General features: G+C 48.1%; 1 protein-coding gene across 6 annotated transcripts in view; it reads left to right on the forward strand.

Annotated features, from left to right (window-relative positions):
- SNX29 (sorting nexin 29) overlaps nt 1-20,430 on the forward strand; it is a 531,581-nt gene that overhangs the window by 368,828 nt on the left and 142,323 nt on the right. For 5 of the 6 annotated variants that reach the window (XM_077906677.1, XM_077906675.1, XM_077906674.1 and 2 more), the window contains exon 18: nt 2,942-3,023. In XM_077906677.1, the coding sequence (XP_077762803.1) occupies nt 2,942-3,023 (82 nt within the window). Of the gene's footprint in view, nt 1-2,941; nt 3,024-4,256; nt 6,048-20,430 lie in introns of those variants that run through there. The other variant, XM_077906679.1, reaches the window with a different exon arrangement.

The following is a 20,430-nucleotide window of genomic DNA, read 5'->3' on the forward strand; positions in this document are numbered from 1 at the left end:
AGGACAACCTGGCAGAGAGGTGAGAGCATAGAGGTGGGGGGGTGTCTCAGAGACATTCGTGAGGCAGAAGGCTGACTGCCACAGCACAGACTTACCAGGCACCTTCTGTGGGGGGGGGGGGGGTGGCATGCCAGGTCCTTGATGGAGGGCATGAGTAAGGCACAGCCCCTGTCCTCAAGGAGCCACTGCCTGGTCCAGCTCCATCATCTCTCTCCCGCAGACGTGCAGCCCCTCCCACAGGTTTGTGCATCTCCACTAAAGTCAGAGGGAAGCACCATTTTCCTCTCTGCAGATGGAACCCCAAAGCCCTCATGTAGTTTGCACAGAAGGTTTGCTGACCTCTGAATTTGTCCTCAGCCCTCCCCTGTCTCTTCCCTGCACACAGCCACCCTAGCCACCTCGACTCCTCTAAGTCACCTGGTCTTCCCTGCTCGGGATCATTCCTTCCAGACCATTTCCTCTGTGCCAGGCACAGTTCTCCCTCACAGAGTCCCTTTGACAACGCTGTGACATGGGTGTCATCCTCCATATGACACAGTGAAGGCAGGATTCAGACCTAGGCAGTCTTCATCTGGGCTCTGTGTCCTTCACAGACATTAGTACCCCAGCCTGAAGCATCTTTCCCAGTCACAGCCTACCCTCCCCAACTTGGCCAACTCCAAACACTGTTTCCTCCAGCCCCTGTGATGCCTCAGACTGAAGCAGCACCTCACCCCCCTCCCTGACCCCCCACGAGCAGCTTTCACTGTCCTTAGATCCAGTATTCCTTGGTGGCACAAACAACAACGGTAACTAAATAGTTTCTATTCACAATTGTGAATGTGTATGTCCCTAACAACCGAGCCCCAAAACTTAGGATGTGAGAATTGGCAGAAATGAAGGAGGAATAAGTAGCTCTGCAGTAGTAGTTGGAAACTTTAATACCGCTCTTTCCATATTGGGTAGAACACCTAGGGAGAAGACCAGCAGGGAAGCAGAGACGCGAACAACACTGTAAACCAGTTCGATCCAACAGGCATGCAGAGATCTCTCAGCAGAGTACACTTTCTTTGAAGTGTAGGGGCACATTCTCCAGGACAGACCATACATCAGGCCACAAGTCTCAGTAAACTTAAAAAGATGGAAATTACACACAGTATCTTCTTAGACCACAGTGGAATAACCGTTAAGGGATTTGTCTCTCTCTTACTCACTGAGGCCAGGAGTCTCTGCTTGCCTCCTTGCTCTGTCTCCAGGACCTTAAAGTAGTGACTGACACATAATCGTTTTTTTTTTTAAAGATTTACTTATTTATTTTAGAGAGAGCACAGCAGTTGAGGCAGAGGGAGAAGGAGAGAAAACCTCAAGCAGACTCTGCACTGAGCCCAGAGCCAGATGTAAGGCTCGATCCCATGACCCTGAGATCAGGACTTGAGCTGAAACTGAGAGTCAGATGCTTAATCAACTGTGCTACCCAGCGCCCCAGTCATGCTAACAATTTTAACACTGTATGGAAAATGCTCTGAAAGGGAGAAGTGCCTAAGCCAGTCAGGGGTGCCTGGTCCTTACCAATCAGGAAGGTTAATGAAAAGCAGAGTGTCAGGTACATTTCTGCACTGCACCCACTCCCTTGATAGAAATGAAAGGGGAGCACTTTAGGTGCTAGTACGATTTGGGGGACCTTTATAGGAGAAACGCCATTAGCTGTACAAACCAACTTGATGGCTCAGAATTGCAATTTTTACTTGGAGCTCTGAGGAAGTGATGAATTATTTTGCCCCATGAAAGAGGTCAGCACCTCATCTCAGAGCTTAGAAGAAATGCTGTTTCAGGAGAGAGCCATTTCTTTGTGAAACTAAACTGCTCTCCACCCGGAGATGAGGAGGCCACTGAGTCATGGAATCTTCCACCATTGTCTCAAGCTGTGTTCTAAGCACAGGAGGCTGGCACATGGTTATGAGCTGCTCTTGAGAGAAAAGGAGAGTTCAAGAGAAAGCGTTTAGCTCTGGAACAACTCTAAGTAGAGGCCAGGGCTGGAACGTCCCAGTCCTTCCAGAGTTGTGCAGTGCTGTTTTGATAACCACCAGGATTGATCTTTAGGTGACAGCGACAGTCAGCGTATCTGTCCAACGTGTCTTGAATTCAGCCTGGTGGAGGGTGTGGTGGTAGGTGCGTGTACCCAGCGACTCACAGTTAGGTGAAAGTCATCCCGTAAGACAAAACTCACAGAACCAAGGTGACCCTTGAAGACCCCTTAAATACCCTGTGAGGATTAACTGGGACACTGTAGGTGAAAGCATGGAGTCCCATGCTTTTAGCACTCAGTAAATGATTTGCACTTGAATTTAAGTCTTGGTTTATTGGAGCCAAACATAGTGCTTCTGGAAAGTTGCAAGAGAGGTGTTTGTGTCTGACTTCCTGGTTTCCCCTTCCCCACCCCAAGCAGATGTTGCCTGCGTAGCCATGGATGTCCTGAGCCTCAGAAAGCCTTCTGACCCTTTCTGTGGAGTCTGATCTTACAGCGGGGGCCGTGGTCTAGAGTGGGCACGGCAAGGAGGCAGCATGGCGACTCTAGGTGCTCCAGGTACCCCATGGTCGTCAGCACATGTAATCCTCCATGGCATGGGGGGGCTTCAAATTATTATCCTGTTTTTCAGATGAGGAAACAGGTCGAGATAAATTATGAGTCACGGTGACTCCTTATAAGAACTGAAGGGCAGCCCTTTCTCACAGCAAAGTACAGAATGTGTATGTAAATAACAAATACACATCTATGAGACCAAGTCCCGTAAGGATAATCCCAGAGGCTGGGTGACAGGCTTGCACTGGTCCTCTGGCTTACTCCTGTGCCTGCTGGATGTTGTCATAAAGTGCTTGTGTGTAATGCCTCTTAGAGAGGATGGTTTCCTCTCTTTCTCTTGGTAAATTGAAATGACTAATGTTGATCAATCCTCTTGCTCAGATCAAACCGGGCACTGATCAACGTGTGGATCCCGTCAGTGTTTCTCCGGGGCAAAGCAGCGAATGCCTTTCACGTCTATCAGGTGAGTCCCTGGTTTTCAGTTGGATGTCCCTGCTCAGGTGGGACCGACAGCTGTTTGTTGCCTTCTGGTCCTGCTGCCTCTTGGTGATGGAGCACTGTACTGGGGGCCACAGCCTCCCAGCACTGAGGTTCCAGCTGCCCCACCTCCCTGAGGAGGTGCTCCTCCCTCGTTCAGGCAGGAGAGACCAGGGTGGAGCTGCTTCATGCCAGTCATGCCTCTTGGTGTGGCTACTGCAGGTCTCAGCTTGGACAGCTGGAGCCAAAATGGGATTTGTTGGCTTGTGTTGCAGCCACCAAGTCCAGGTGTTGGTGTGGCCTCAGGCATGGCCCAGATCTACAGCTCAGGTGTCCTTTTCAGGCTGGTGCTCTCTGTGGGTTGATGGGAGGCTCTCAGCCTGTCTGGGTTGTTTCAGTGTGTCTCCCCAGCTTGTCTTAGATCAGGAGCCCATTCCTGGCCCTCTGGGTGATGCATTTCTCTGATTGGCCAGGTTTGGATGTGACCACTGCTGGTGCTGGGGTGTGTCCGGGAGAGGGGAGAGGAGTTCTCCAAACGGAAACCAGGCTACTCTTCTCAAGAGAAGGGATAGCAGTTACTTGACAAAACCAAAACTGTGGATGTCTCTTCTTCCTCCTTGGGAAGGGTCATTCCCTGGCTGGGGGTGGGGTGCTGAGGGCCATGGGGCCTTTGTCTTCTTTGGAGGTGGTTTGTCTCCCACACCGGGGACTCCATTTTTCCATATTTTCTTTGATTTTCTGATGCTTCTTTGAGCCTGGCCTTCTTACCATCTTGTCATCTTTTTCTTGGCTTTGCTTACCTTGGATCCTGATCTCCAGCCGTTGGTGTTCCCCTGTCCTGGACCGCTTTGTTTTCAAGTCTGACTCTTAGCTGCTCCGTGGGTCGGTCATCTTACATCACGACAACTTTCATTAGGTTTTGTTCCTACTCCCTGTCGGCTCTGTGAAAAGCCTTGAGTTTTGCTGGCCACCGCCCCCCCCCCCCCCCCCCCCGCCTTTTGGGTAGGAAATGGGCCATTGAAGACACCTCAGCTCTTAAGATATTTTCCCAGAGACTGGGGTGGTGAAAAAAGTACAGTGGACTTGAAAATAGGAGCCTGGTCTCATTTAGTAAGCATTGGAGAGTCTGAGTATCCATGATGCTCCCTGCTTGGGCTTAAAAAGAGAATCAGACATGATGGCTTTCTGTATCTCCCCTTTGTTCTCTTTCTCTTCTTAGGCCAAACCAACAAAATCCCTCTTACTTGACTGTCCTTCGAGTTCTGCTTTGTGGTCATCAGAAGGCTGGGAGGTGTTGCCTGGCGGATGAAAAAAGTGAAGCAGACAGCTTTATTTTAGAGTGAAATTGAAATGTGCTATCACTTGAGAGGTTTCCTTGACCTTTCGTTTCTGACTCTCTCCCCTGCCACCCCCTCCCCCAGCCCAGGATGCGATATGGCAGGTTGTAGCGTCTAGAAATCAGTTATGGAATGAGACAGACACAGCCCATGTGCTGTTGCCTAGGAGATTGTTTCCACAGTGGTCATGGTGGCATCTGTGCCCCTCGGTCCCTGTCCTTCATGTCTTTGGAGCTTTCCTTGGTGCGGTCCAGTCAGCGCCCGGAGGAGGGGGCCTGGAGTCACCACATCAACTAGAGCAGCTTCGTCTCATCCTGTGGGTTCTCCAAAACCTTTCCTGGTGTTGCACCTCTGGAATGCAACTCTTTCTCCTTTTAGCTAATAGTGCTTCTGGTCGGTCCCTCAAGAACGAAATCTAAGCATGTGTTTGGAAATGTTGGAGAAAGCTTTTGTTTTACAGTGTTCTTATCATGAATGACATCGGATAGAAGGTGACTCATTTAAAATGCTGGTACCATTGGACATTATTTTTCCTAATTGAAAAAATACATTCTATATGTTTCCCCCAAAAGGTATGAAATAATTTCTAGGAAACTCCTATAAAGGAATGATAAAGGAGAAGTGAAAAGTGAAATATTGGGATCTGGGAAAACATAAACGAGGAGAACTGACATTAAGGGAACCGTGGAAATCACACCTACCTGTCATGAGTTCCTGTACAACTGTTCTCATCGGTTTGTGAATTTCTTCTGGGCTTCCTAGCAGCCAGGGTGAAAATGGAAATGTGGCTCTTCTGGATAGTATCATGGCTAATGAGAAGAAAGTACATCAGTTCCTCAAAGGGAGCTCTAAGAGAAGTTTCCACCTTGGGCTTTAGATTAAACAGTATTGAGGGATATAGTAGAAAATCCCCATTACATCCCGGAGACGCATTGCTGTCAGACTTCATCCAATCTCCCTCAAAGGAAGTCAAGGGAATAATCTCCAAATGGAAGTAGTTCATTTGAAGAGCCAAGAGGAGAGGTCCTACACATGTAGTTCCCTCCATAGATGTATGGGCTTTCCAATAAAACACCTACAAGCCATGTGTAGCCATTTGTATGTACATTAACTAAAATAGAAGAAAATTTAAAATTCAGTTCCTCAGCCCACTAGCCACGTTTCAAGTGCTTAACAGCCACAGGCAGCTAGTGACCATCGTGTGGGAGATGTCACTGCCCAAAGTTCTCTTGGTGGTGGTGAGCTAGAGCAGCATGCCAGGAGTATGGGAAAGCAGGCTAATTTTATGTGTGCCGAGTCAGGTTTTAGAAAGACCACGGCTGGTCATGAACCAACAAATCCTGCAGGGAGAAAGCCACTCACTCTTCAGCTCTCCCCTGGCTTGGGATTACCGGCGGGGAGCTAGTCCCTGCGTGTTACCCCTGCGTCACCTTCACCCTCAAATCTTTCTGTTCAGCAGAGACAGGAAGGCTCAGGACAAGCATCTTTGGCAGGAGCAGACTTGAGCTTGATCACACACGTTGTTTTGGTTTCATTGTGTTTATTTATACATTTGCCTTCTAGTTATGGCACAGGATCCTGTTTTCCACCCACCATGGTGATGCATTTTCCTTTTAAAATAAAGTTAAGAAAGAAAGTGAGCCTGCTTTAAAAAAAAAAAAACATGAAATAAATGATCGCGCAAGCAACAGTAATTTGGGACAGCACAATGTGAGAAGTAATAATCTGGGAAATGCTGAGCTGAGGGAATGGACAGTGCATGATACCGCAAGGAACAGTGATCCTACAAGAAGCCACAGCGGCAGTAGCCTCTCACTGGTCTGTGTGCCTTCTGTAGCCCATTTGGTCCACATGGCCACTCTGGGAACACACTCTGCTTAGCCCCATTTTACCACAGAGAGAACAGAGACAGAAACATTCAGTGAATTTTTTTTTTTTTTAAGCCCAGGTCATATTTTCTTCCAGGGTACCAGTTTGCAGCAGTTCTGAGAGTGAGTGTGGAGCTCTTCCCAAATCCAAGAGTGGGACAGGTGCCTTCCTTCTGAAGGGAAGGGCCCAGCCTGCACAGGCGGCCACCTGCAACCCAGGGTTAATGGGCCAAAGGGCATGGCACAGACTCGTGACCCACCAAGCCCTCCAAATCCAAAAGTCAGGCTGAGGTGGTCTTGCTTTGGGTAATTGTCAGAGCAGGTGCTGGCTCGTGGTGGCTACTCTGGCTGGAGATGGGTTTCAGGGGTGCTCCTTGAGAGCGTCTCCCTGGAGCAGTGGTGTCAGGGTCTGGAGAGCCTGCCCCAAGGTTTGGAAAACTGTGCTCCTAGATGCCGGAGGAACTCGGATAGCTCACCTGCTGCATGCAGTGCTTGGGCTCTCGCTCTCTGTACTGTGGGAAGAGGTCCAGGATTCTGTGTCACTCAAGGGATCCTGGCAAGAGATGCCATCCCCAGACAGGATTGAGTGCGGGTCTTTAAAAAAAAAAAAAAAAACAGTTTGTGCCTTCGAATGCTGTGTTTTCCACACTCAGCCCTCACATCTGAGATGGGGACCAGGTGCTCTGGCGCTTACGGGACATGGCAACATTTGGACAGTTCTGAGAACACAAGTAAAATTGGTGTCCAGACCTTTCCCAACTTAAGGTTTTCATCCATGGATATTTCTGACGCTCCGGGCCTCTGCGCGTGCTTGGCTGCCAGCAGACACTGACTAGGGACAAGACGACTGAACAGCAACAGATAAAATGGGAAACACTATTTTACTAACTGGTCTTGCTGAATGTTTCTCCCTTTTTCTGTGTGTTAATACACCGTTGTGCTTGAGAACTCTGTGGTCTGTCACTTGTGCATGATAGTTACGTTTGTTGTTGATCATTTAGTTTCTGGTTTATACCTTTGCAGTGGTTTGATCTTATTCCCCATACGCCCCCACTTCCAAGCATGAGTGAGGTCCACTGTCTTTAATATCCTGCTGTAGTATTTATAAAGGGACGTTAGACCTTCAAATAAACAAACAAACCCCCCAAAACCTATTTTTTTCTTAAGCAGCTATTCCAGCCCCTACACTGGTATGAAATAATCTGTCAATACAGTTATTTTCTGAGCCCTCAAGTCCTTGCCTTTGAAAAGTTCTGTTAGTGTAAGTACAGCTGAAATCAGTCTTCTGTGGGGGATTAATTTCAGCCTTTGAACTTCGCCACCGGAAATACTGGCTCCGTACAGTAGTCCATCTGCCCAGCCCAATTAATTAGGTCTCCTTTGTATTAAAAAACAAAACAAAACAAAAAAACATTGCTTTGTTTCAGCAAAGCTCTTCCCTTCTCGAGTAAGTCCCCTTTCCTAGAGGCCACAGCGTGTCCTCTTGGCTTAAAGAAAGGGCAGTGCCCCAGGAGACGGTCCCCCCCCAGGGGGAAGCCGTGTCACCTGCACAGCCACTCTGAAGGTTTTCTCCAGCGGAGCCTATTTTCACACGTGGCGCAGGGAGCCCACTGCTTGCCCCGTCAGTAATAGATCACGGGATCTGGGTGGGCTGCGTGGGGCAGCAGGGGTGAGGAGGATGGCGACGGGTTTGTACCGAGGCTGAGGGCTTCCCAGCCTTGGCTCTCACCCCCGGTCCTGGGGGCTTAGCCCGCGGGGCCTCCGCTTCTCGGTCCGTGCAGCTCCGTCCTTTGGCCGCTCGGCGTGGAGCTCTGCAGAGCGCGAGAGAGTCGGTGGGGAGAGGAGGCTGAAGCGGAAGCCGGACCCACAGCCGCAGAGTCGTGGGTTCGGAGAGCCCCCGCCCTGGCAGCTAGGACTGGGGAAACGGGGACGGGTTCGAAGGCGGACGGGACTGTCTCCGCCCCCCCCCCCCCCCCCATCCCTCCTGCCACAGCCGTTGTGCCGGGGCAGGCAGGAACGGCAGCTGGGCCCCGTGGCCCTGTGGTGCCTGGTGTCCTCCAAGCCACCGGTGGCATCTGTGCTGCCCGACGGGTGAAACCCTGGGACGCTGGCCTTGGTTCTTGCCATCTCTATCTTTGAGAACTTAGCATCCCGCCAAGTCCAGCACCTGAGCACCTCCTGAGGCTCACAGGACATTAACCTACAGCTGTTTCTGGGGTGTTCAGGGCTTGTGAGAGCCCAACATGAGTGAAAACAAAACAAAAAAACCAAACAGGCTATTTTCCTCCCTTTGGACGAACATGTCACTATTATTCTGTTACTACATCTGTCTTCCCATGCAGGAGGAACTAATTCTTTCTTTCACAGTGTAATTCCTTTATTCACCCCAAAGGTGTTTATTGAGGGCCTACTATATGCCAGGCTTGTGGGCAGAATAGTACACTGAGGTTACCTCCTGCCTACAGTCTGGTGGGGACACAGATGCTGTCGAGTGAACGTAGCATCCTCTCATGGGAAGGGCTGGAGAGAGAGGTGCGGGCGGGAGGGATGGAAGGCCACTCACCTTGCAGAACAACAGATGAGATAAAGTGTTGGCGCAGTGCCTGAGCGTGCTACCTTTAGTGACGTGTAAGCACTTGTGATAAGCTGGCTATTACACCTGGAAGCAAACGTAAAAAGAACCCCTGTTTAACTGAATGTCTCTAGACATGCTCATATGTTCAAAACAGCCTTTCTTTGTCCTCTCCTTGGTCGGGCTCCATGTCAGCTGCCTCAGGGGTCACACGCAGCAAGGTACCTTTGTCCTCAATGTTTCTGGGTCTACCGAGGAGGTGGGACCACTACTCAGGACCCGGAAATGGAAGGCGGGTTCTGTGCAAGACTCCTTGAGGCTTTGCAGAGGGTGAACTCTTCCACCTGGGGGTGGGGGAGGTACAGGTGGGCAGAGCTCAGAAGATAACAATCTAATACAGGAAATGTTTGAGGGGGACTCCACAAAGGCCTGAAGTATCTAATTCACAGGCCCCAGTACATGAGAATTTGGCCAAGTGGGAACTGCCCAGTTGGGTGCTGGGTTTGGTCTTATTTTGAATTTAAATAACTTACTGAGTTGGACCAGTATATTATTCACCGGTGTCTCCACGGTGCCTGTTCGTGATTCCCCAGCATCGCCACCACCTCTGCCCTCCTTGGGGAGGTTTCCTGGGGTAGCATTACAGTTTGACACTACCTCTCTGTCAGGAGCCATGAGCATGGCTAGTGTGCAGTCTGGATGACCTAAACATACCTATGTTCTCGGTTTCTGTTGCTGCTGGAATTAAGTTGGGGCTAGACTCTGGGTGGGCCCCGCCCCTCCTTTCAGAGCCTTCTGTTTGCTGGTCCCTAGGCTTGTTCCCTCATGGGCATGTTTACATGGGGAACCGTGTCTTGGTCAAGGGCGGTGGAAGTTGAATCTGAGCAGTCCCAGAGACCTGGATGGTGCCACTGTCCTCAGGATGCAGCCATCGCCTCAGCCGGACCCAGCCTGATCCTCTCATGTGATCCTGGTCACATCCAGGCCAAGGCTCCTCAATTTGGGACCGTTGGGAGACAAGCTGACCACCCTTCTTCTGACTAGGATACTAATTCCCATGATACACCTGCCCTCTTCTGGTTGTATGAGAGGGAAATCAGCCCAAACTGTACCAGAACTTGAGGGGTTCACTACCTGGGGTACCTTAAATGGAACACAACCTAAGGAGGTATTGAAAGCAAAGAACTTATATTACTTGTCACAAGTAAGGAGGCAGGGAGATACCTCTCAAAGCACTGCATCTCCTTGGGGTTAGTGCTAGAAGCTTTTATCTGGCACAGCAGAGGGTGGGGGCAGAGAGCTTGATACATGAGCCATCTATACGTTTTCTGTTACTTAGGCACTTTGCTTACATACACGCTTAGCATGTCAGCAGGCTAGTGCATACATCATATGTTCAAGACAGTGGTGGCCAACCCCACCCATAGAAGGAGATCTTAGTATCGTGGCTAAAGGTAACTGGGGCGGGGGGGCAGCTTGGAGGGCTTCTTTGCAGGCCCTCAGCTCCATTCCAGCTCAGATAGTCTCTCACAAGGGGGTTTTCAGCAGAACGCTTGGTCTGCCTCCTCAGGCGGAGCTGCTGTTTCTGCAAAAACAGCCACGTTCTTTTTACGCTTTCGTCCGTTCCTCCCTCCTGATAGCTTTCAGTCTTCCAGGTAACTCTGTATTGAGTCCTAACTAACAAAACTTAACAAAGGATATTCATTGGCTTGCCTAATGGAAAACACCAAGGGCAGACACAACTTGGATTTCAGAGACTCAATGTCATGAGGACTCAGTCCCCCATCTTTTGAGAAAGTAGCTTTTCCCCTGTGTTGGCTCTGTTACGGCCAGGCTGCAGTGGCAGGATGTCTGTAGGCACCTATGGGCTGATAGCTCCTCAGCTCAGCTGACCCCAGCAGGAGAGATCTCTGTTTCTCCCAAGGCTGGCAACAGTCCTGGAACTGATGTTCACTCTCATGGTGTGGGCCGTATCCCTGTCAGCTGATTGCTACGTCCCAGTGGATGGCATGCTTTCAGGTTATATGCCTATTCCTGTATCTTCTGTTGGTAGAATTAGGGGTGTTTCATCCAAGGAAAATGAGGGTGCTCTCACCAGCAGAAGCGGGACTGGTGCCAACACATGTCCTCTGAAGCCTTCAGGCTGTGCACAGCCCACACTTGCCTTAGGAGCAGTTTGGTGGAAGACACCTGTACACAGAGTTTCTCCACGAAAGCACAATTGACATTGTGGATGGGATAATTTTTTGTGGGGGCGGGGGGTTCACCTGTGTATTGAAGGATGTAGAGCAGCATCCCTGGACACTACCTCCTCACTACTCATATGGTCTTTCCTGTTATGACAACCCAGGATATCTCCAGACATTGCCAAACATGCCCTGGGGCCATAATTGCTCTCGGTTGACAACTACTGCTCTACACGGATCCGTTGAAAGCTGTTAAGGTTTGATTTTGTTGAATGTAAATGGGATCCCATAATCTATACCTTCCTCCTGAGTATACAGACCTCTCTCTTCCTTCCTCTTTTTAAACTTCTGTGCATTATTTCCTAGAATGAGAGAACCATTACTTACTATTCTGATGATGGACATTTAGATTGTTTTCATTTCCTGGGCCTTGCAAACAAAACTGCCAGATTGTTCTCGTACAGACCTCTTTGTACATAATGTAGGTATGTCTTGAGGATAAATAGCTAGAAGTGTATTTGCTGAAGGGAAGACTGTATACATATTTTATTTTAATAGGCCTCGCCGAATTGCTCGTCCAGAGGCTGAACCAATTTTCAGTCATACCAACAAGGTGAAAGAATATTTTGTCCTCATGTCCTAGCAATCATTGGGTATTATCAATCTTTAAAATTTCACCATTCTGATAGAGGGGGAAAAATTACATTTCACTGAGGTTTAAATTTGCATTTTCCTTATTCCTTGGGAGGGTGATCATATGTATGTGCTTTAATTTGCCCTTTGTATTGTGTGTGTGTGAATTGTTTGTTGGTGTCTTTCCCTATTGTTTTATGACACCGTTCATCACTTTATTACCCACGTGTAAGAGTGCTTTGGTTAGTAATCCTTTGTACTGTGTGTTTCAGTCTGTGGCCTGGCATTTAGCTTGATTTATGAGAATTACTGAGTGTTCTTCTATTTTCTGGTCTTCAAATCTTGGGAAGCGAGGAGTTTCTTGCTTGACTTGCTGAGGTACTATACCTTATTCTCTTTGTTGTTACAGTAGCCCTGAGGTCTTATAGATGTTCTTTCCAGTTTTTTAAAAAAGACTTTTTATTTATTCATGATAGAGAGGCAGAGATACAGGCATAGGGAGAAGCAGGCTCCATGCAGGGAGCCCAACATGGGACTTGATCCTGAGACTCCAGGATCACGCCCTGGGCCAAAGGCAGGCGCTAAACCGCTGAGCCACCCAGGGATCCCCAGATGTTCTTTCCATTTTAGAGGTGGGTAAAGACCTGTTTAGAATGGTGAGTAAATAACTCATCTAAGGTCTCAGCATAAAAGCATCAGAGCTAGGTTCACTACTGGTCTCTCTACTCCAAGTCTATAGTTTTTACCTGAATTCCCAGTTGCCTCCAGAAGATAGAATAGAGACCAATGAGTAGTGGAAGTTGGAGAGAAATAGGTTTTGGCTCATCTGTTGATCTCTCCAACTGTCAATTCATCTCCCTATCTAGCCATCCTGCAGTTGGCTGGGTGCTGGGGATATTGTGAATGATAGACACACAGTCTTGGTCATTGGCTACTTGATATAAGGAAGATTGAATGTGGAGAACTATTCAAAGGCAGAGTGATCTTTTTTTTTTTTTTTTTTTTTTTTTTTTTTTTTTTTTTAACTAGGCAGAGTGGTCTTACCAATACTGATCTTGACATACCCCCACCCCCTGCCACATTTGACCTTGTTCTACGAAGGAGGGACCAGATCTCTGGGCCTCTTGCCAAGGTTATAAGAACTTTACTGACAGATACTGAACTTTACTGGTCCACGTGGGCAAAAGGGAATTTTTTTCTTATTTTACTGTCACAGTATGAAAAGTGGATACACTGTTACTCATCCATCTTGAGACCAACCCAAGTGCAAGAAGCAGCCAACATACTAACTGCCCCCAGCCGTGTATTTCTTTTTTTTTTTTTTTTTTTGAGCCGTGTATTTCTTGAAGGAAGTTCCATATGGGCCCCTCACAGCCAGCAGAGTTAGGATGATAGACTAAGACTCCTTCCTGGAGCAGGGTGCTGCAGAGCATGGGTGTGCCATAGCCACATTCCTCCATGGTGGCTCAGCAGAAGCCAGAGGCTTTGGTTCTTGCCAGGGTTTTCATGTGGTCATCATGGCCATGGCTATGTTGTTTGTAGTCTGGACCGAGCTCCTGAGGTTTAGACCCAGGCCCATAGTGTCCCACTCTGTGCAGGCTGTGACCTGCAGCTCTGTGAGGCCCTGCTCACCCTAAACCTGCTGTTCACCCGGTGAAAGGTCAGCTCCACAAAGCCACAGCTGCATGCCATTTTGGCTTGCTGCTGTATTTCCAGTGCTTAGAATAGAGAAGCAGGCTCATTCCACGATGGATGGATGGATAGATAGATGGGTGGATGGATGGACGGACAGACCATTGGACCATCCTGACTCTAGATCTCTACCCATAGTATATTCTGATAGGCTCCTCTTCGCACAGTTCTCACTGTGGAGAACGATTTTATCAGACTCTTCCCTAAACTCCCTGGTCCTCCTGGATGATTTCTCTTGTCATTCATTTTGATCCTGCTTCAGTTTTCTCACTGATTGAAACAACTGTCCTCAGGCCCAGCCCTGGTTCAGGAAGTTATACCTGCCCCAGGTAACATGCTGTTTTATGGTGTAGTGGTTCAGTTTCTCTGGTGTTCAGTGTTCAAGGACAACCTGTACCTTCACTTATAATCTCTAGATTTTTGCATAATCACCTGTACACACTCAGGGCCCAGTCCCAGCACCTGCCCCAACATTTTAGGTACTGGGAGTTAGAGTTCAGGATTGGCAAGAGGGGGCTTTATGAAGGTCAGAAAATAAGGTTTAATTGAATTCTTGTGAATCAGGCACTGTACTATGCCCTGGAGATAGATCAGTGAACACTGTGGACCTTGTGCCCCTCCATTGGAGTTTACAATTCTACCAGAAAAGAGACATTAACCATGTTAATGTATGTATAACACACAGATAAATATGTAGTTACAAACTGTGGATGTGCTATGAATGAATACTACACAGGGTTCCAGAGATTATAAGAAGGGGCCCCAGTTAAACTGGGGCTAAGAATGGCATTCTTCGAGAACATCTGCTCATTCCTGAAGGACAATTTATTTTTTTTTATTTCAGTAGTTTATTTTCATTAATGATAGAGATTATCTTCTCAGTAAATTCAAATAATTTTAGAACAGTGTATGATAAGCCAGAGCTACAAAAATTAACATCCAGCATTATCTTGAAATTTCAGGGGGAAAAGTGGTTGACTATAACTTCACCTATCTTTTTGGACCAAACGATGTTGACTGAAGGACAATTTAGAGTTACTAAAGTAAAACAAGAGGAACAGTCCAGGTTGAGGGAATTTCCTTGAGATAGGAAAGAGCATGGTGCATTAGAGGAGCTAGAAGGCTGGTATAGCTGCTATGGCTGGGGTGGAGTGAGAGAGAAAGAGAGAAGGCAGAGAGGCTCAGGGTCTAGAGCCAGCTGGATCTTCCAAGGCTTTCTAGTGATGCCTACGTGCCTGCTAGTTTGCCTATCCATCCACTGACCCATCTGTCCGTCCATCCATCCTTCCACCCACTCATCCACCTACCCCCCTGCCTACTGAGTCACTGTTGGAGGAGACTAGGTGATAGGAAATGATAGTTGAGATATGCAGAAAGCCCAGGAGAGCAGAACAGGTGATGTGTCTGAGGTATGAGTTCATCAGGATTTCAGGTACTCGGAATAGCTAGCACTTCCCGTGTGGACTCTTGAGTCGGTCCAGGTTTAAATCCCCCATCTGCCCCTGGGTTCCTAGTTGGATGGCCTTTTATGGTGGAGTCTTTATCATTCCTTTGAAGTCCCAATATTCTCACCTTTAGCGATGTTGCTTCCTTCATAAGGTTGAGAGCTCTACATGAAGGCATGTCTCCTAAATACTTAAGGTGGTGCCTGGCCTACTCGGTGAATGGGAAGGACCACTCTTATTACCGTTTGCTCAGCCAAACAGGTGTGCACCTCGGGCACCCGAGTGTGCCTGTGATTTGAAATACATGCATGTGGTGTGAGTCTCTACACCCACAAAGAGGTGCTCCTAGGCACACAGTGGCCCATAGCCTTAGAACTCTGTTCCTCTGCAGTGGAATCCAGAATCCATATCACCCTCTTCTTCATTCCACCCGATCGAGTATTTGGACACAGGGTCTGCTGGTCCCTACTTTGCTGAGACTAGAAGACCCAAACTGCAGCCTGGAGCTTCTACACTGGGTGATGCGGTGCTGCGGGCTCCTCACTGGGAAATGACGTGTCAGTGCTGCCCTTGCCCCTGCCCTCCACGCACACACTGGGGTTGAAGGGGAAGTAGGACGTGGAAACACTATGACAATTAGGCAGCTGCTCAAGGGTCAGCTCTCATGACTTATGTTTATGTGATGAATGTTTTCCCAGGACCTAGGGCATGGGAATAATAACTCTTTTACTTCTGTGTTTAAAAAAATAACTTGGGGCAGGCGGGAGCCCAACTCTGTGCATTGGCAAGTATATGCCTTTCCTGGTGCTGGTGAGCCCTCTTAAGATCTCTAGGACTTGAATTGGGTTGGTGTGGGAGGGCTTTCACATCCCCTTAAGCGTTCATCCAAGGGGATGCACCTGACCCCGCTGGGGCTGTTGGTTTTTGCCCAGAGTTGGGCCTTCAGAAGCCTGGGGCTCATAATGAAGTAGGAAGGGTGGGGCTGTTTCTTTAAGCTTGGATTTTTTTTCCTACCCCTTGCAGATACTGAAAAGCATTTTGAATCCAACCTTTAAAGGTTATCTCCTTGTGCCGCTGGCAGACTCATCCCGAGAGACTGTGAATTCCAGCTCCGCCAGACTTGCCAGCAGAGCGAATTTCTGCCAGACTGCCCTGGCTGTCTGCAGTTGCGAGAAGCAGCGCAAGTTGGCGGCCGCGTGGAGGCGGCTTTTCAGGGCCAGTGGAGAGAGGAGTACGAGGAAAGCGGTAGGGCGCTGGTTGGGGTCTCAGGAGGTCCCAAAGGGCTGTGTTAGGACGGTGAGCACATCATGGGGGTGATGGTGAGGAGGAAGCTTCCCTTGGGTTACAGGATACATTGCCACTGGGTGACCATGGCCCAGATGATAGGAGGCCGGGCTGGAGGCGGAGGCCCCTAGAAGATTTACAGGTTCACGAGATTCTGACGCCTCAGTTGCCAGAGTCGCAGAAGGGAAAACAAGCTGCACTTGGCAGCATGTGATAGAGAAGAAGCCACATGCTAGACTGTGGAAGTCAGTGAGTCATGTCGCCAAGCCTGCCCCTCCCCTGCCTGCTTTTACTTGAGTCTATTTATGAGACACCAAATACGGGAAACCGATGTAAGGCCACTGTGACTAGTGAGCACTGGTACTTATTAAGCCTTTCCCAGATTCAGTTCTGATCTGAGAGGAAGTATTTTCACCTCTGTTGAGAGACGGCTACATCAAGATCAGAGAAGTGAAGTAAACTGCCCATGGTAGCACAGCTGGGGGGTATCAGGGGTGCCCTGCAAACCCAGGTCTAAATGACCTTCCCGCTCTGTGTTCTTTCAGAGAACAGCGCTGCTTTATTCTTGTTAACTGGGTTTCCCAAACAAAGAGGGAGAATGTGAAATAAAGATGATGACAATGAAGATAGTGGTAATGGTGTTAGGATAGTTGGTGGTTGATGAGGATGAGGATGGTGAGAAGGGTGGTCGTGAGGTGAATGATGATGATGGTTGATGAGGAAGGTTGGTAAGGAGGATGATGGTACTTGGTGAGGATGGTATTGGGGAGGAGAAGGGTGGTGATTGTGAGGAGGAAGATGGTTGTGAGGATATTGGTTGGCGAGGAGAAGAATGGTGGCTGCAAAGGATGTTGGTTAGGAGGAAGATGGTTATGGGGGATGATGGTGAGTTGGAGGATGATAGTTGGTGAGGAGGAAGATAGTGGTTGGTGAGGAGGAGGATGGATGGTTGGTAAGGAGGAAGGTGACGGGTGAGGTGGAGGAAGTTGGATGATTGGTGAGGAGGAAGATGGTTGGTGAGGAGGAAGAGGAGGATGGTTGGTGATGGCAGCAGCTGTGTTTCCCATGCACTAGACATTGTGCCAAGTCTCTCCATGTTTTGTCTCCTTAAACTCTCACAACACTCTGATGGGAAAGTTCTAATTATAGCTGTAGAAATAAGAAGAGGGCCATGTTTTGCTTGAATACCCCATTCGTGTTAAGGAAAAGCATGTTAAGAAAGATTCTGGAATCTTTTCACCACTGAGAGAAGTTTTTCTACACATTATAGCTGGGTTTCAATTATTCTTCATTCAGGACCTAGCTGCGCCTGGGGGACTGAAAGCCCCGGTTAGTCTCCACACCTCCCTGACCAGATTTTTGCCTGGACTTGCTGAAAGCATCAAGTAAGCTACTCCTGATCTTCATCCCCTGGGCTTTTAGGACTGGCACCTAATACTTCAGACTTTTGGCTCTTCCCACAACAACAAAGTTGTGGCTGGCTTGGCTTCCATCAGTTTGTTTTTCAAACACCTTGGCCTCTGGAGCCCTGAGGATCAGAATGTGATTTGCCCCCCTCTGTTATTCAGCAGCTGTGTGCATTTACAGCTCTGTTCCTCATCTATAAAATGTAGCTAGTGAGCCCCTCATGTGTAGGATTGACATGAGAAGTAAGTGAGATTATATAGGAAAAGTGATAAGCACCGTACTTGGCATCCAGTGGATGCTTGAGAGATCCGTGTCTCTTTCCCCATCTTGCTGTCCAAGGACGGTGCTCATCTTCATTTATGCACTTGCTTGTTGTCTCTCCCGCTTTCTGCACGAGTGCTATCTTTATTTTCTGCTCTATCCTGGTGCCTAGACCAATGCCTGTCGAGAAGTATTTATAACACGAGTGAAGAGGCAAACGTACGTGCATATGCATTGGGGAAACAAGTATTCACATGAAGAGTCAAGGCAAGGAGTTGAAAGATGAAGCTAGTGAGGTGGACACAGGCTTGTGTCCAGGCTGTTCATAATTTTCACGATAGAGTGTGAGCTCCACAAAGTGAAGTTATTAGATGTTTTGCTAGACCAGTTGGTCAGGGAGAAGGACCACACAGGCTGCCCCAGTCTTGCCTGTATCTGAGCTAGAGCCCTCTGAGTTTGATTTTAAAGGAAAGGACATGCACTTTTTGGATCCTGGAAGCCAATTTCTGTTCCCATTTGGCAGAGCAGTGACTTCCTCCTGTCAACCTCAATCAGAGGTAAAAGCCAGAGCCCTTGAAGCCTGGAGTGTGGAGTCCATTCAGGGTATGGTCACTGCCCGAGGCTTGAGTCCCTGGCCAGGAGGCCCACCTAGTGCTTTCTGTTCTCTACCTGATAAAGGAGTTTTGTGTTTTTATTTTCCTACCAGTGTCTATTTTACAAAGAAAACTGAAGAGATAATTGAATAGTGAATGGTTTTATCTCTTGAACATGCTGATAACATGAAGATAATGTTCTCTCTTAGGGCCCAACCTCAGGCAAGTAGAATCTTGATAAGCACCCTATTTTAAGAGCCAGACTCTTCTGGTATCTGTAAATTATTACTAATAACAACTAAAGATCTTCATTGGCAGTAAGAGGCAGGGATCATGTGAGAGCCTAGGGGCTTAATTTAATGTGAAATATGTAGGGAGAGAAGACTTTTACAGCAAGCAGGAACTGGGAAATTATTTGATGGTTGAAGCCGACCTTGTGTTTGGGATTGGCATCCTATCTCTGGGCACACTTGTAATTTGTATTCCCCTCCATCGACTTCTCTCCCTCCCTCTATCCCTTCTTTCCTACCTTCCTTCCTCTCCTAGTATGGATCAGGACTGACTGTGTTAAGGACTGAATTACAGTAATGAGAAGGTGTAGAATGGCTTCTTGTCATCATGGAATTATAGTCTAGTGAGCGGAAAACAAATATTAACCCCGTGAGTAAGTGCAAAATAACAAGCATGGCCTGTCCATCCACAGAAGAATGGATAAATAAGCTGTGGCATATTCACACAGTAAAACACTGGAGAGGAAGAAAGAAGATCTCTGCGTGCAGTAGTACAGAGGACTCCCTCCAACACTGTTGAATGAAAGATGCTAGATGCCAAAGAATAAAAGAAGTGTATATCAGGTGATTGCATTTATATGAATACAAACTCAGGCAAGATTAATCCATGGTGTTGGAGGTGCAGTGGGTAACAGGAGAACAAGCTTGACCACTGTGCTATCCATCCTGTGCTGCAGTCAGCTCTGCAGAGGATAGAAGACAACACCATGCTTACGTTTGCTGTGGATGTCGAGACCAGCAAACACCAGATCAAACAGGCTGTGAGGAAGCTCTGTGACACTGACCTGGCTGAGGTCAGCGCTCTGATCAGGCCTGATGGAGAGAAGAAGGCCTATGTTCCACTTGTTCCTGACTGTGATGCTTTGGATGTTGCCAACAAAATTAGGATCATCTAAACTGAGTCCAGCTGGCTAATTTTAAATACAACGTCTTTAACCATTAAACACAAAATAGAGCAGGGCCTTTGGGGTCCTAGTGTGGCTGATGTGGGCCACTTAGGTTAGTAGGGCTCAGGGTGAAAGTGTGGCAAGGGACGGGAGGTCCTAGGAGAGAGGAAAAAGCTGGATCACCAAGCACATTCCCAGAGACCAGGACCAAAACCTGGATGTGTCAGATTTTAGAGAGGATAAGCAGCATCATTAGCTCAACAGATGTCGTAAGGTTATGGAGTCTCCTTCAGGACTCCAGCCTCTAGATTATCACCGTATATATTTATTGTTTAGTCAAGGGAGCAGCAAATCATTTTGGCTCTGAGACCACAGGGCCCATGAAGGAGGAGGAGAACCAGGAGCCTTAGTGCACCCTGATGCACAGTTTCAGTTAGATGAAGTTAATTCTACTTCACTGACCAAAACTGTTTAGAAAAAAAAGAGGTTGGGGATGGAAAATGTAAGCTGGTATACAGTGGAGGGAGAGACAGATGCCTGGCCTACTTTGAATCCAAGAGAGGGCTATTCCTCTCCTCTAAGAGCATTTGTCCTGGAATGAGAACCACACGGGGGGCAGGCACCTGCCCTTTCCTTGGTCAGTCCTCCTTTCTAAGTTCTTTTCACATCTTAAGCACCTGTTTAAAGGCACTTGTTTTTGGTATTGCTTTCTTGGACCCTTGGACACAATAACCAATTTCCATTGACACAAATAGCCGTCTCTGTCTTAGCCATGAAACTGGGCATGTTCTTTGTGGGGCCAGTTGGAGCCTCCTGTATGCAGCCAGCAGGCACACACAGCCACTGCTCCCGGCCACATCCTGCCAAGACTCTCAGGGCAAGGCTTGGGCAACTGGCCAGAGACCTTTGTAAATGGTTTATCTGAAGTTATTTTAAAG

This window comes from Canis aureus, chromosome 8, assembly GCF_053574225.1.
Source record: "Canis aureus isolate CA01 chromosome 8, VMU_Caureus_v.1.0, whole genome shotgun sequence".
Taxonomy (NCBI): domain Eukaryota; kingdom Metazoa; phylum Chordata; class Mammalia; order Carnivora; family Canidae; genus Canis; species Canis aureus.